Source organism: Ptychodera flava, chromosome 12 (genome assembly GCF_041260155.1).
Source record: "Ptychodera flava strain L36383 chromosome 12, AS_Pfla_20210202, whole genome shotgun sequence".
Taxonomy (NCBI): domain Eukaryota; kingdom Metazoa; phylum Hemichordata; class Enteropneusta; family Ptychoderidae; genus Ptychodera; species Ptychodera flava.
Window position 1 is genome coordinate 1,223,178 of NC_091939.1, and position 18,048 is coordinate 1,241,225.

An 18,048-nucleotide genomic window follows, 5' to 3' on the forward strand; every position below is an offset into this window, starting at 1 on the left:
AAAGTCCCTCCAACCACTGGACAGACTGTGTTCTGACCACAATCCCTCCAATCATCGGAGGTACTGTAATCTGACAACGACAAATTCGAAATCAACAGAGTAACGTACGTACAACATTATCTGCTCTGCGCAGACGTCAACTGACCTTGTCGTTTCCTAAAAGCCCTGTGACATGTGACATGCTGACAGATAAAAAATAGACAAAATTCTGAAAAATTCTGAAAGACACAAATTTCAATACTTTACATTTTGATTTCTACTTTAAAATTCTCGTAGAACCTTACCTTCGACGTACAGCACTGATAATTCAAGTTTCTGAAAATGTACATGGGATTTGTTGAGGGCCTGTGTGCCCATTCCCTTAGTTAGTTTGGTTCGTGTAATCAGGTAATGCTCGAAGAGAAGTTTTCTTGCAATGGTAGCTGGTTAACCAACCGAGAGTGGTTACTGGTTAATCGTCGTCTGGTCATATCAAACGCAGATAACATACATTGATGCACTCGACCGATTTCTTGAGATTAAAAAAAAAGATCAAGATGTAGAAATTTGTGAGTGTCGACCATAGCTCGTACAGCTAAGACTTTTTGCATTATTTTAATTTATTCACTTCATCCCGTCTGATTCAATTATCGTACATGCTAATGAGACGAACAAAATGCTAACGGATATTTCTACTATGCTTTTGCGGCCGGTAAAGTAAGTTTGACGCCGTCAAAAACGAATGTCACCTGCTTGTCATGATTGAACAGAGTAGAGTAATTTTGTGTCAATGGCAACGCTGAAAATAATACTGAAAATCATTGCCATAATCAGTCTCCTTTGACAAGCAAGAGATAAAAATTTATATGCTTAGCATACTATGGTATGGTTATACAGGATAAACCTTGTCCGCCTCTACACTATATATATATATATATATATATATATATATATATATATATATATATATATATATATATATATATATATATATATATATATATGTGTATATATGTATATATATATATATATATATATATATATATATATATATATATATATATATATATATATATATATATATATAGATAGATACACACACGCGAAAAGGATTTGCTTGTCAATGCAGGCAAAGTATAGTGCTCAATGCATTTCTGTAGGGGCGGTAACACAATATCAAATGGTCGATCATCGACAGAGCTCTCCCCTATTCAAATAAAACCAAACGCTGTAACCTGTGCATAACAGAATAGACTCCATATAATCTATTCAGACAGTAAATCAACCCTCGACAAGCGAGCAGAATTCCTCTCAAAATGCAGACACAGTAGCAAATTCCTCCTCATTAATAACTGACCTGCCTTTGGCCACAACTACATATTTGCATATACATACCCACCTGCTACACAAAATGAACAGTCCTATTCCCGCCAAATCCTCACTCCTGATGATGGCTTAGTGCATGAAACAGCCTGTAGAGTGACAACTACAAGATCCTAGATTCTTTATATATATATATATATATATATATATATATATATATATATATATATATATATATATATATATATATATATATATATATATATATATATATATATATATATATATATATTCGACTGTAACTCACTTCGTGTTGAAACTTTTTGTTCTGTAGCACCTGAGGAAGTCCTACTTTTAGGACGAAACGTTGTGCTGATATAATAAACTATTTGAACCAGCAGATTGGTACGTGTGTAATACCCTATAAACGAATATATATATATATATATATATATATATATATATATATATATATATATATATATATATATATATATACATACAATAGACAGTCAGACAAGACAGACAGAACATTGTCCATGAAATAAACAGCATAGCCAAATCTGCACTTCTTTATCTGATTTCGTGAACTTCAGTACCCATGGAAACTCAAGGACTAATAAACCTGCTGAATGCAGAGTAAAAAATCTGTCGATCGGCGGCAGCGCATTTCCGACAGTATATCAATGACGAAAATTATCACCCAAGGAAGATGCAAATATCTCACTCACAGAACAAGATACAGTTAAATCACATTAGAGTCATATGGTGTTTTTGTCGAAGAAACAAATTACTTTGAATGAATCACCCTACCTAATTAAGAACAGAAAATAAGATAAATAGGCAACAAAATGTATTATAAGAGAAAGCTTTGCCGAATCGGGGTGTTGTTATATTGTTAAAGCATCTTTGTGGGTACAGGAGTCTGGTATAAAATTTGAAAGTCATAGCCATTCCTTAGTGTTTTAATTGGTCCACTATGAGAGTCCAACACTTAAGAGTCTTGCTTTTACGGAATAAGCAGAGTTTGTTTTCCTTCCTTCCTAAAAAACTATTTCATTCGGAACTTTTGCTCTGATAGTGCATGGTTCGTACATAATTAAAAGATAGTTTTGACAAAAAGGATGCGAGACCTTAAATCATAATTTACACATGCAAGTGAGGATCCCAACTTCAAATTAAAAACAAATCTACGTACTACTTGTTTTGCACGGTGGTACACTCAAATCGGAAGCAAAGAAAAGTTTTGAGAGATTGTAAATTTTGTATAAAATTATGATTAAATGCCCTTCACCAAGACACACTGTCTTTTATAATAATCACTATTAAATATCGGAAACTATTTCGTGGTCAATTATCAAATAGTGTCTTATTAATATTATGTCTTTACCTATTGTTTAAAGGAAGTAAATGTCATGGGGTTTTATGGGTATCGGTAATAATATGCGTAACAGGTACTACTGTGCAAAGAATGAAATTTTTACAGATTTATTGGACTTGGTGTATAGCGGTACCAATGCGGGCGCCGAACTAATTACCTTAATAGGGTTCTTCAGAATAACGGTAAAAAGCTCGACTTCAGAATCGTCAAGTATCAATAATTAAGAAACCGAATAAACAGGTGCCCCTGGTAATTGACATCCCTGCGATTGTTAAATGCTATATAAGGACAGAGCACTCACATAAATTTTGTACGTTAAGGCAGGTTGACAGTCTTAACAAGCATTTCAGAAGAGTCGGTGATTGTCAGAGGAATGTAGTTTTGGCATCCATCAAAATGAACGCATTGCTCACTACTGTCTTTCTTGTTTCGGTTTTTGGGATCTGGTCCGATGTGACGGCAAGTCCTCTGACGGAGAGAGGAGTCGACGACGACGTAGCGACGTACATCGGTGAGTACGATCCTCCACCGATGCCGGCTCCGCCAAGTGTGGAAGAAGACGACGACGATGAATACGATGAACGTTCCACTAGGGAAGTTCACAAAAACAGTAAGTGTAATTATTTCATTTTTTGTCTTTGTATTGGGAAAGCCAACACATGGTGGGGAAACGACATAGTCGCTTTTTCAATCGAATGTATATATCTTTGTGTCTGTTAATTTAGTCTAACTCAGATTACCTCGTATGTTGCCTGTAGAGCTGATTTATATTTCAGTAGGGTTTTAAGGCAGCTGTATAGTTACATGATTAAGATAATTTGCATAGTATATTATTCAGGCTAACATACAATATCTAACGAAACACTTGGTAACAAAACGATAAATTTTATATCACTTCAAACAAGTTTCAAGGCGTTGCATACGGATAATTAGCTAATTTGCATATTTTATCTTTAATGTAGGACATGTTTCTTCTTGATTAGCTAAGAGATCGAAATCGGAATCCGTGGAGTTCAAAACAGACGTAAACTTTTGAGTCACGCTGGAAAATTTGTTGCCGATTAATGTATTAAAATGAGGTCATATTTTTAAAACCGAAAGCATTGACTTTGATCAGATGTTTTGGTGGTACGGAGAATAACTAGTTATGCTAAAAGTTTCATGGGCGCCACATATTCATCGCTAGTCCAAACACAAGGCTGCAAAATGTACAAGAAGTTTACAAAATTTCAAATAATATTTCGTGACTATAAAATCATTGAAGGATAGATCGACCACGGTCTGCCTGAATTTCTGTTGACTGTGAAAGAAAATTCCACGGAAGAAAAAGGGAAAAATGCAGTCAGTTTCATAATTCATCACGTTTAAAGTCGCACCAGCTGTGTCGTTTTGCATTGTTATTATCGAAACACCACGATCAAATCTTTTTGATTAAGCCATATTGTCTTTGAAAATTCAACTAGTTTAATTCTCAGTGATGAATTGTATAGATTAAATTCAGGGGCATACATTTTACGCATATGTTTTCAGTGGCCATAATTGGGTTGCAGCTCAAAAATGTATTTATAAAAATTTAAGTTGTGCTGCTCGTCGCCAATGTCTGAAAAACTTTCTGTGGCCACACTTCGGTAAGCACTTTTACATAAGATGCATTTGATTTCAAATCATACCATCGAAAAATACGCAAGAAGATAGATATGGGGCCTTCGAGCTAGCCAATCCGGAATTTGGAATCGAACTTGTAACTCTGGATTCGATTTAGGAGTAATTGAATGGATATGAATTGAAACGCCGTTCTACGGTTGGAGTCAAATTGTCAATACTTGCTGATTCCATTTGTAAATATATGAAAGTTCATGCGGAAACTTAACATAGACATGCAACGGATATAACCCTGGATGAAATTTATATCTGCAATTTCATGTAATTTCCGTTTTATTACAGTTCGCCAAGTCACATCAACATACGACTACATCGAAGTTATTGAAAAGTCCATACTGTTTTACGAATCACAAAGGTCCGGGCCGTTACCCGCTGACAATCGCATATCCTTCCGCGGTGATTCGGCAGTTTACGACGCTGGTTTTAATGGCGAAGATTTATCAGGGGGATACTACGATGGTAGGTGACGATTAATTTTGTCAATAGCTAGACTTTGGGGTCGCTTCTTCGGGTGAGAAAGCTTAGGGGAATGTTAAACATGGCTGTATCACATTGATATCATTGTAATATCAAGAAAACATCATCTCATGGTGTACTTTACATGTCGAGCGCAAAATATTTCACAGACAATGTTCTCTACGGTTGAAGACGTTGGTGACGTTTCCTTAAGGTAGAATGCGCCTCGGGGGCTGATATTTGGACTCTCAAACTTTTCCATATCTTTTCTGATCTACCACTTTTGGGGTATCATTTTTAAGCCCTAGGAGAAAGACAGACTTTCACAGTCTTAGTTTTCTGAATATCGAAAATTTCATTTTTCTCCATAGAATTAACACAGGGATGGCGGGCATTTTGAATTTCAAATACCGGTAAATCTTGGGTAATTTGTTTCTCTTGTACCAAAATTTGCATGGTGACCCCCGATGTCTATTCGTGATGTTGAAATAACATGGTTGAAAGATACCTTAAAGAATGTCTTTCACTTTTGAGGTGCACACTACCTTAAGCAGACTAAACGTTTTATTGTTAGAACATTTTGAATGCGTACGCGTGAATGCGTAGTGGTTTAATATATCTTCAGCCATACTTATTCTTGGCCGTTCATTTTCATTGGACAGCTGGTGATCACGTGAAGTTTGGATTTCCAATGGCCTTCACTACAACAGTGCTTTCATGGGGCCTGATACAATTCAAAGACGCCTATGAAGCTGCTGGACAATTGAGCAACATGTATGAAACCATTAAATGGGCAACTGATTACTTCATCAAGGCCCATGTCTCACCGACAGGGTTTTATTCACAGGTATGTGTTCCTACTAACTGAAATTAGATACACGTAAAATATGTCTATTTGTACTTCTGTCTTCCTGTGTATTCATGTCTGTCTGTCTGTCTGTCTGTCTGTCTGTCTCTATCTATGTGTCCATTTATATCTATTGTATGTACGTATGCTCGCAGGCACATGTTTAGAGGTAATTAAGTGGATATTTATGTATCCTTCTATCCGACAATATTTTTCACTTTTTCGAGTAAGTCGACCAACTCTATAAAAAGATCGGATCCTGTTGCTGACAGTCTCGTCTTCTTGTATTATCCAGGTTGGATCAGGACACGTTGATCACAAATACTGGGGAGCACCGGAAACTATGGACATGGAACGTCCTCCATATCTGGTCGATGGTATTTCTATGAATGGATCTGACGTTGTCGGGGAAACAGCCGCTGCCTTGGCCGCCGCCTCCATCGCATTTGATGGAGTTTCAGAGTGTACGATAATTTTCATATCATATTCATTATCAAAATATCCGCCAACAAATCACCTTCTTGATCAAGATTGTTGTAGTGATTAAATTGAACAATAAAACATTCCCGTTTAAGGGCGTGCACATTTATGTCACTGTAAATTTTCCTTTCCAAAAGTTTATGAAAATTATTCGAAGCAAAATGGCAGTCTTGTTGCCACATGACGGGCGAAGTACAAGCCTTAAGTCTCCCGGACTGCATTCGCCACAACAAACAAACTACTGTCAATTCAAACAATGAAATGTATCTGTCTGTTTTGAAATTACATGACTAATAGTGAAATCTATAAAAGATAGTGGGAAAATGGCATTTCAAGCGAGTTTCTCTGGAGATATGACAAGGAAGAAAAGTGTACTGAGATCATCTTATCACAGAGCGTAAATGGGAGCACGCACATTTAAAGGGAAGCGGTCGTCGGAACTGCGCATGTGCGACTTTCTTGTTTACAAACAATGTATTTCATGGACTGTATATAGATGCCTTATGTCAACATAGCTGCAACATTTAAATTTTACGATGTGCATCATGACAAACAGGTTTTAACTTTCTTCAATCACCAACTTACCTTGGATACAGTGTTTACATCGGTTTAAGGGTCACTAGCGACCTTTGAGTGCAGGTCTGACGACCGCCTTCCTTTAACATCTATCTAATGTTATGTATCATAATTTGTTTTAGACGGAGATTATTCAACAACCCTTTTGGACGCCGCAAAGGAACTATTTGATTTCGCCTACAACTATCGGGGAAATTATGACGCGGATGGATACTACAAGTAAGTGTGTTTGATGTTAATCAAATAACAAAAGTATAATTCACGTCAAAAACTGCGTTATGCCAGGCTGCTAGTGGTCCGTCAATCCGTTTATTGGAATGAAAAATTATTAAATTAAATGCAAATGGATATATTGTATTTCATGGAAAAGAAATACAGTGTTTGTTTCAACAAGAGTTGTGTGAATAAGTGAAATTCACGAAGACTCAATTTGTCGCAGTTCCTTCAAGCGTTCAATCTACATTCACTTTTTTGCTAATGACAAAGACTTTTCAGATTCGTTTTTACAGTCTCGTCAGCCAAATTTTCTGCAATATTTGCTTTACGATGCTTTGTATCGTTAGCAACTTATGTAAAAATGCTCACCGAAATGTGACCACAGGTGTTTACATATGTAACATAAAATTTGTACATTTATTGCTCTTACAAGGATGTGACCTTTTTGTTATTTACAGATCATCAACTTATGGCGATGAGTTGTGTTGGTCAGCTGCCTGGCTTTACGCAGCATCCCATGACGGTCCTTACTTGATTAAAGCTGAAGAGCTCTATGAACTTCATTGCAAATCACGCGGCTGGGCTTTCGCATGGGGCAATAAAAATGCAGGCGCTCAGGTATGGATAACTCATAACCCTATACTTGTGCATGGTGAAACTGTCTTTGAGTACTTCCACGGTTGAGAAAATTCGTTGGTACATTCTGCTATGCAATGTTCATATTTCACAAGATATTTGGATAGAAAAGAGAGCAAAGTAGAATGACTTTAGATGTATAGGGTGCAGTGTGTGTAATTTCAACAATTTGCTGTCAAACCTATAGTCATATTTCCACTTCCCTTTGCCAGTCATCGCAAACTACTTCTCTGTTTGGCTGTTAAACTATGTCTGTCACCATAAACAGAGAATGAATATTAAGTAACGCAAAGCGAAGTAAAATGTAAATGCTGCTGAGCACTTGGTTTAACGTTCTGTTCCATACTTTATCTGGTGCATTTCAGAATCAATCAAATAATATGTCAGAGAGAGATAGATCGATCGAGAGATCTTATAAAAGTGTAAATAAGAGCAATTAAAGTATTTAAATAAGACAGTTATAATTGTTCCTCTTCAAACCAGACAATTCATTAATTTCCACATTCCTTGGAGTCGTGCTCTGTTTTGATCCTGTTTGTCTCGCCCTTCAATACCAACAGGACCGTGGATAGTACAAATCTACTCAGAGTTAACGAAACTGTTTGCGTCAACCTCAAAGTATTCCCGTCTCTTCCTTTGAACGAAAGCTGGAATAATGATTCAGTGGAATTTAAAATGTTGACATGAACAGCAAAGATTTAAAAAAATATTCAATGGCGATAGCGTACCATGCATGTACGCTCTCTATGGTGTAATCTTGGCTTACTTAATGCAACTTTACGCCATGTAACCGAAATCTTGCTATAACCCCTTCAATAAAACCAACGATTTTTGCTCTCATACGTGTGTTTTGATCATCCAAGACTCTCGAAGTATGCTGCTCCTGTTCAACTTTCTGGTCCTAACGTATAGCTTTAACATATCCTATAGCATTGTCTTTCCTTGCTTATCTATTAAATCGAACCTCAACTCAATTATCTTCCTTCAGATGCTTCTGTACCAACTGACAGGCAAAAATGCATACGAGAAAAAAGTCAATAATTTTGTGACCAAATGGATGCCTGGAGAAAGCCTTCCTTACACGCCTTTGGGTTTGGTCTTCCGTGATATATGGGGTCCTCTTCGTTACACCGGTAAGCTTAATCTCGCATGAATCAAAACATATAAAATCGTTTTTTAGGAGCACGTTCGCCATCTTTTGAGTATTTTGTTGAGGTTGATTCATATTGAAGCCCATATATTACTTTGGCTACAGCAAATATTTAGGCCTTTCTACCAGAAGAAACTGTAATTTCTGGTAGATCAAAGAAAAATACTTTTAGCTCTTCGAGAAAGAAAAACTTTCACCGGCTTCGTTTTTTCGAAAATCGAAAACTTTATTTCCTTCCATGAAGTTAACACAGGAATGGCGACTATTTTGAATTTCAAATATCGGTAAATCTTTAGTGATTTGTGTCTTTAATACCAAATTTTGCACGGTGACCCCCGATTTTTATTTTTAATTTAGTAAGAGAATATTCGACAGTTTTTTTTGAGGAAAATTTGAGCAAAAGTTCGTCTTTCATTTTCGGGGCACATACTGCCTTAAGCTTGTACGTACTTCTGGTCAAAATGCTGTTATTTGTTACTTGAAGTCATTTCTGATCACTTTGACTATTGTCACGTGACAGCTGGAACAACCATGATTGCCCTCATCGCTGCCGACTCTGGTTTGCACACCGAATCTTATCTCGAATGGGCCAAAGGTCAAATCCACTACATGCTAGGAGATTGCGGAAGGAGTTACGTCGTTGGTTTTGGAAACAACCCTCCGGTACGACCACACCACCGAGCAAGGTAATGAGATAATGAGATGGACTACAACCTTCATAAGCACTGAATTTGGAGACATGAAATATATAGTGAAATACTCACTTTCATTTCAAATACAGTAATCCGACAAAAAGAAAGAAAGAAAAGTTTTGAAACTCTAGTGAATTGGATGTCTTCGTCTTAAAAATCATGAAGTGAAGTTAAAACGATCTTGTATTGTTTGACGACTGATCATGAATGGGTCAAGACACAACAATGCTTTGATTTAGAGATCTTAATAATATTGGTTAATTCAACGTTTCTTTGAATTGAAGAGAAAAACTACAGCTGATGTGTATACAAAAATCAATTTTAAAATATTAAAATCAGATAATATAACTCATGACATCATTATGTTGATGAACGATACATTTAAATGAGTCTGTTTTTACCTTCAGTTCGTGTAACTCAACTTTGACTGGAAGTCCAGCTTTGAGATCACCAGATGCCAACCCAAATAACCTGATCGGAGCTCTGGTCGGAGGTCCTAACATCAACGATGAGTACGATGACAACAGACAAGATTATGTGTCTAACGAAGTAGCATGCGATTACAACGCTGCCTTCCAGACATCCGTTGCAGGTAAGCAGGCTGTCTATTGTTGACGTTGAACTATGAAGATACGAGGATTATTGTGTGTTCTCAGAAAATTTATTTAAGAGCAGTCCATACAAAAGAACCGTCCAAGGATTGCACTGTATGAGAGTGACACATCCCTCTCTAATTCTTGTATCATATTTTTCTCATTTTCCCTCTGTTTTCAGCTCTGCTTCATTTCGAATTGCAAGGCCGTAAGTGATGGAGAAGGATCATGTAAATCACGAAGACGAACGAAACCAAACCGGATGATGCTCCGCTCGGTATTCCAAGATACTCAGTCCTTACTATCACACAACTGATATTCAATATTTTGAAAGACTTTTGCCTTAACGTAGATCGATCTGCCAAGTGCCAATAAACTTATTTCAAGCAATTGAAACGTGAAGTCGTGGCATTTATTAAAGCAGGCAGGTTATATTATTACGCACTCGTTTTAGAATGCGCCTCGGAGACAGTTAATTGGAATCTCAAACTTTTACAATACTTCTCTGATCTACCTCTTGTGGGGTTCATTGTAAAGCTCTTGGTGTAAGAAAACGTGTCACCGTCTTAGTTTTTCGAAAATCGAAAATTTTGTTTTTCTCCATAGAGTTAACAAAAGGGTTGGCGGCCATTTTGAATTTCACATATCGGTAAGACTTGGGTAATCTGTGTTCCAAAATTTGCACCGCGACCCCTGATTTTTATTTGTGATTTTGAAAGAAAATGGTTAAAATGTTCCTTGAGGAAAGTTTGAACAAAAGTTAAAGCCTCTAACTTTCGAGGTGCATTCTTCCTTAAGACCATCTCCCCGTAACATGGCATCTTCATTTTTAGTTCTACTCTTTGGTTTAATCGGAATCTAACGCGCTCGCGATTACAAGTTTCAGCCCTGTCACTCTAGATCCATCGTTCTTCGTCAATGCCGATGTCAAAATTGCAAAATATAAAAGTTCAGTGTCCAAAATTGGCACGCGATATTGTAACTCGTATGTTGTATCATCAAACTCTGAAACAAATATTGTCGATTAAGTCCTCACAATCGACTGAGCCGTACTGTATATGACGTCATCGATATCGAACAAGTGTAATTGTGTCCTTGGATCAAAATACGAACCAGTGTTGAAAAGCGGAGTCACTTGTGTTATCGGCAAATGATAAATCCTCCAATTGATTTCATTTGCTGTTTGCGTCTACTTTCACCATAGTGACGTCACGAATAGCATTGATCCCGTCCACATAGAAACACAAAAACGAAAACGGGTTTCTTGTTCAATCCTACCATGGATTCCACGGAATTCTCCTTTGCCATTGCATGTCTAATAAAAATTTCCGAACAGTGCTGTCACATCGGTCAACTTCAACTTCCCATGTACGTTGCGACATCAATAATGGACTCTGACTCGACTTACTCTGTGATTACAAATAAAGCAATGAATTTGAAAGAGACTACTCTCAATTATGATACTGTCTGATGCATCATAGTCAGATGCTGAACGGTGTCTGAGTCTAGGATATTCGATGATCTGAATAAATCATGGCACAGTAGGATTAACCAGTGAAATGCCTGAAATGCTCGCTGGTCAATAAGCCAAGTCAGTACTGGCAGATCTACATATTTAATTGGATCAGAGAAACTAAACATTTACTGAAAACCCACACATCTATTTAAGTTTAAGACAAGTCATGTGCGGGGTTTAGGAATTATGTCACCGGTTTAGAACGAATCTATCGTGTATCCTACAGTGTTATATTCACCATACCATATCGCAAGGGCAGAACTCTTGCGTGAAGTTTCCTTCGATGATTTCCTTTTCTATCGACTATATAGAAAGACCATTGTTTAATAATCAATAATCTCATAAGAGCGTGTTACTTGTGTTGAGCTTATTTGCTAGGTTTTGTTACATTTGTCTTTTATTTTGAGTTTATGGAATATAAATACAAAATGTACATCACCTTTAAACTTTCACTTTGTCACGTAAATGGGCTATTGTACTAAGCTTGTGAACTTCATAACCGGCCATTTTCAAGTTGTAATTTCGGTCGCATTTTAGTTTTATGACGTCATCACAATTATGAAGTTGCACAAATTACATGTTCTGTCCGTAATTTGGGTGTTAATTTCAGTTTAGGCAAAACATTGAAAACAGGCTTAATTAACAGTATTTTAACATTATCAGCGGATGTTATAGGCGGATATTTTGGCTCTATGACGTCGTCATGATAATTGACAAGCGTAAATTGAATATTTCATTTATAATTTGGGATGTTTGTGTCAATGCATTCAACAATATTGAAAACTTCCAAAATTAACTGTATTTTAACATTTTTAAGCAATCATTTTGTATTTATGACGTCATCGAGCCTTTCAAATGAACCAATTTTTTTGAGCAATAGCTAATTTTGATCTACACATATATGCAAACCTCTGTAGCAAATTTTGCACTTTTGTCATCCTTTTAACGATCTTGCTGTTCTTTGTTTCTAAGCCATCTGATTGGACACACAACTGTCTCAAACAGCACAAAAATTGTTAAAGCGAACTACCTACAACAAAACAACCGTCAACATTGTTGACACATGTCAATATCACATTACGGCTACAAGACACACTTTCAAGGATTCTAGCAAGTAAATATTCAATAAAAAATAATTGGTTACTGTCAGTGCTTACTTTCCGGAATTCCATTTCAAAAACTCTGGAAACTATCTCTTGATTTACTTCTTCCAAAACTTGCCTTCACCAAGTCTGAAAAATAGCAACGCGCGATCTAACACCCTAATAAAGTCGCCATCGTGGATTCTTTGTCTGCAGTTGAATACACATGAACCCTTTTATATCAACATGAGGGGAGTCATCGACTTAGGTGATCAAGCATCCAACCTTGAAGCAAAGCCAACAGTCGATTTTGAGAAACTGTTATTAGATATGTTAATATGTGCACAGTCTTCGGCTGCTTTACGTTATCGCAACTGTCGTTACGAACTTTTACGAAACGTCTTGCAACATTCTATAATTTGGTCAATGTCTGTGAATGCACAGCGTACAATAAACAATAGCACCAACAGAAATAATCGCGAAGAGTTAGTATAAATACAGGCACACTTAACATTAGTAAACCATCAATACAAAGCATGCATGCTGGGAATCAGCCGCGAAATATTAACGATATTATCAGAGTCACTATGTATTCGAAAAATTGCACTTTTTCATAAATTTCGGGGGGGGGGGCAGGGGCAGGCTACGGCTATGATATGTGTCGAGTACAATAAAGATTGAAATGGATTGAATTGATTCCCTAAAACCGGGGTATCGAAGACATCTTTTGTATTTTAGAAGTACTGGTTCAGCTTTGGTCTGATGAATCAGAATAACTCTGATCACAAATCAAACATACAAATGGCACTTTTTATTGCGGTGCATAAACAGCTAGTTTTCAATCGGGTTCGAACTAACAACAACATACGGCATCAGTCGCCTAGCTGAGAGGCAGCAGACAGAACCGCTCGGCTAAATCCCCACTCCCAATAAAGAGTGGTTCAATAGTCGGCTAAGTTGTTACATTTTTCTGACTGAGACCGCTCCACACGTTGTAGAGTTCGTGAATCACTCACGCACGTACGCTCAATATCACACATCTATGTACATTCCCCCCAAACTTCAGCATGGGGGGGGGACTGCCCCCCGTTCCTACGCCTATGTTATTGTATCAAGAAGAAAACATCTCTCCCGGGCATTGGTTCGGTTTGATAAATTTATTTACTCGTACAAAGCGGACCATTTTCGCATGTATGAGGCACTTTTATAACCCAGGTACGCAGTCTTGGCACTCGTAGGAAAAGTTGCGTACTCATGCCTGTTCCGCAAAATTTCAAAACAGCCCTTGCCTGTATCTGAGATTTTCAACAAAAAAGCACCCTTATTGTGAGAAACATAGGAGATATGTGAACAAAAATCCAACATAATTTATTAAATCTGGGAATGGTGAGATAATTACAAATACAGTGCTGACAACTATTACAGTATAGAGCAACAAGACAAATAACTTCCAGGAAAAAGAGTAAACATGATGACGTCCTTATTAAATTAATCACATTTTCAGCTCAGCTGAAATTATTTATCATATTTCAAAGTTGTATTCTAATCCTTTCATGCAAAAATACACCTTTTGCGTGTTTTACGGCCTAGATGATGAACAAAAAATTCCCGCTTTTCCGGGATTTTGGGAACACGATTCGGTATCCATTTTCCATGAGATTACCACCATCAGGTTACAACCCTAAGAGCAAATCTGGCACCAAATTCGAATCCATTTGCTGGCTGATGATTCTATGAATGTCACTTACAGTGGAACAATTACCGTGCGACGCACCGTCTTTGATGTCTGCGTTAGCGACGCAGCATTCCTCTGCGCATGTCTGCAACAGATTGAAAATAGAAAAAATACTGTATTTCCTATTTTCAATTTACGTCGGGCTGATGAATGAGCAAGACATCACGTTGGCTACAATCTGCTATCCGGACTTACCAGTAGGCTCATTTTGAAATCATACGCTGGTATTGAAAATAGGAAATAGAAATATGAGTATATTTCAATATAAAGTAGATTTTAACGTATAAAAAATCAACATTTTCAAATTCCTTTCTTAGAATCTGGTTATGGTAAACAGAATGGCCGAGATTTGTCACGGATTCTAAATATTGTCCTATGCATTTTTCTTACATATAATATGAGTATTTTTTCACAGAGCCATGTAAACTGAAAGGCAGATGCGAGATATGTTACAGGTTTTAAGAATTCGGCGGTTCACAAGGCTAACCCAGAGGTGCGATCGCGGGGATGAATACCTATGCTTCATTTTTTACTATTTGGCATGTGTATAAAGAATATTAAATGGAGACTTCTTTGTTTTATAAAGCAAGAATTGCTAGAATGGAAATGAAAGAAGAAAAATAACTACAAGAATGATGGTTCACTACCCCGGTAGAATATAACAATGTGCGAACGAAGAACTGCATCATGGAATTTCCGTTTCTCGTGATGGAAAACATCCTTGAGTGTCGATTATCATCACACTTTAGTATCAAACAATAAGTAGAAGGTGACTTCGGGTAGCCAACATTTCCCATGCAGTGCAGACCAACTTTCTCTAATAGATTTAATTTCATAGACGGCGGACAGAGTACCTTGCTTCTGACAAAAATATTTTGTCGCTAGCTCTACAGGGTAATTTGGTTGAAAATGTCATGAAGAAAAAATGCTTAGCCTATAGTATGTTACCTATCTTATGCTGCGACACTGTTCTATGATGTTTACATATTCGCTTTTTATTATTTCCTTTACTTAATTTTGGTTTCAATGTATTTTGGTACCCGTAGACTTCTTATAAATATATTTACAGGACATACAGTTCTACACGAGCCAACGGTCCTTATGTCCTTCAGACTACGTACATTGTGGCGATACATTCGAGGCTCATATTCATCTTCAGTTCCCGACTTTTTGTCCATATTTGGTCTTCACAGACTCCCACCTCATCCCAGCCTTTCAAAAGGTCCTTCATGAAAAAAGACAACTTTAAGACAGCGAAAGTGAAGCGTAAAACCCTTCCTAACTCATAATCATATCTCTATTTCGATTCATGTCATGCACAGTTCAATCGACTACAGCTGGTTCAAGAGTACATGAGTTTCGCTGGTCGTTTGCAATGTAACATAAGTGCGCATGACAAATGCATGCTGCAGACATGACGATTGATGGTGATGATAAATGTTAAACAAAATTGAGACTATCAAGCAACAAGCTCACGACTAGGCGGCGCAGAAGTAAAATTATCTTAAATCAGTGTGCTGGTCAGCTTTTAACTCATTTTGACGTTAGCGGGTACTGTAGCGACTGAAATTAAGATTTTATTGACTTTTCCGTTAATCAGACTTTTTCGTTAATCATACATCATTTGAAGGCCTAAGTACCCCGTGCCCATTACCCAACGATGAAATGACGAGTAAAAAGCCTTCCTTAAACACAACGCCATGCTTGAGCCTCGAGCTAACTCGTTCACTCACTCACCACCAACTCCAAATTTAACTTGTATCGGATATCGATAAAATGCACAAATGCCTATACTAGATTTTTCTTGCTAGCGGTCTTCATCAATCATAAAAGAAGACCTTGTGCAGATGGCAGTGACCAATTTCAGGTCTCATATTTTGGTAACCTGTACTGGTCTCCTGCTTAATACGTGGCAAGTGACGCACTCATCAAGCAAAGATTTAACGTTGCAGTGTGACTTGGGCAAAGCATGAATCGATTAGGGTCGTGCGGACTGCAAACAACGATGACACAATTTGATGTGCATGTCTTGTCTCCAACAAACTTTTCAATCCCCTTCCCCCCAAAAACCCCAACACATATGTCACCACGATTCTATCCATAATTTGGCTGTAATTATCTATTCTGAGGATGTTTCGATAATACAAAATACAAGTTACATTTCTCTCTGTCTCTGTCTCTGTCTCTGTCTCATTCTGTTTGTCTCCATCTCTCTACTTCTCTACGCATCTCTTGTTTATTTGTCTCACGATTACTTTTAAAGTATTTGAAATATGACCAAACCATTATTTGTGGTCTTCCTGTGGTTCACTTGAGCTTATCATCATGATCTCTTGCCACGAATCATAACTTCACTGTCGTCAAAGTGGACACCTACGTAGAGGTCCATAAAGGATAAAAGAGGTATGGTTGATCATCATTTGCATACGGACCATTTGCTACTCAATGGTCTGATAAAACCTCCTATGATTATGATAATCACATGAGTACACTCTAAAACATCTTAAATTTAGGCCTTTGCGCATGCGCTGTCATAGAGCTCGACTCTGGAAAGAAGGTTTCCTATCATTCCATGCTTTACTATGGCGAGATCAAATTAAGCATATGGTCAAACCCATCAATTTTGTCATGGAACAGAGACATTATTCAAGATGGATTCATCAGCCATTTTAAAATCAGGTCCTTCAATAATACAATCTACTTCACGGACGAATCAGAATATAATATGGAGAACATTATAACGGGAAACTTTTCCTATAAAGTTCACTATTTAAAGATCCATTAGCTATAACTTTTTTTATTGTGTTTGTTCTGTGTATCATCTGCAATTTCTGGTTTGAATCCCTGAACCATGGAAAAATTCGTAATATTTAGCTCTTAAATATACCCTATATGAGGATAATCTGCATTGTTATTGTTTAAATTTTGTATTCAGGTCCGGACTAGAATACATTTATCAACGATAACAATGGTCATTTCACATATACAGGCTGTGTTGATGATCGGATTATAGTAAAATTCTGTAGTTGATACATTGAAATAGAGTAGTGAAAAATAAGTCAACAGTTACAGCTGATGTCCCTGTAAGTATACTTATCTGGCCAGGATATTGTGTAATGGCATTGACAATTTCCATGTATGTTTTACGCAATGATCGAATGCTAATCATTGAGGCGTTCAGTGTGGAAACCACCCTGAACAGAATAAGTACGGTTATCCCGAACACGATTGGAACGTATTAGGGAGCAGTGGATTTTTTGATTGTTCAAATTCATTAAATTTGTCAAGTGCCCTATTGTTGAAAGTTGCAATTTTACAAATTACGGATAAAAGCAAGAATATTGCAAAAAGAGAAAAGTCAATGAGCTTACATTTACAGATAAAACCATCATTACTACACTAGTTACCCAAATTAGTTACAATTATGTTTTCCACAGTGCACAAGAAAAGACGTAATTTTGGGTGTTTAAAAGACAACTGATCGTTCACTCTCCACACTTGATCATATAGAGTAATTAGGCCAGCAACTAGTTTTAATTAAACAAATATGATTTTCATTGTTACTCTTACTTTGCGAACGAGAAGAGTGATTACACTAACAAGAAAATAATCAGTTTTTAAATCTTTTTCTTGAGTATGTACAATCTGTTCTCGACCGTCCGATCAAAGAGAAACCATCGTGACGAACCCATTGCGAGTACTCGAAATTTTGAAAAAAGTATCT

At 37.0% G+C, this 18,048-nt stretch overlaps 1 protein-coding gene across 1 annotated transcript; it reads left to right on the plus strand.

Moving 5' to 3' along the window:
* Window positions 1-2,982: 2,982 nt before the first annotated feature.
* Window positions 2,983-10,387, plus strand: LOC139144656 (endoglucanase E-4-like). Its single transcript, XM_070715372.1, has 10 exons — window positions 2,983-3,293; window positions 4,628-4,804; window positions 5,464-5,648; window positions 5,944-6,112; window positions 6,827-6,923; window positions 7,379-7,538; window positions 8,545-8,689; window positions 9,227-9,392; window positions 9,806-9,990; window positions 10,173-10,387. The coding sequence occupies exons 1-10, from the start codon at window positions 3,080-3,082 to the stop codon at window positions 10,205-10,207; spliced, it is 1,533 nt and encodes a 510-aa protein (XP_070571473.1). The 5' UTR covers window positions 2,983-3,079; the 3' UTR covers window positions 10,208-10,387.
* Window positions 10,388-18,048: the final 7,661 nt, after the last annotated feature.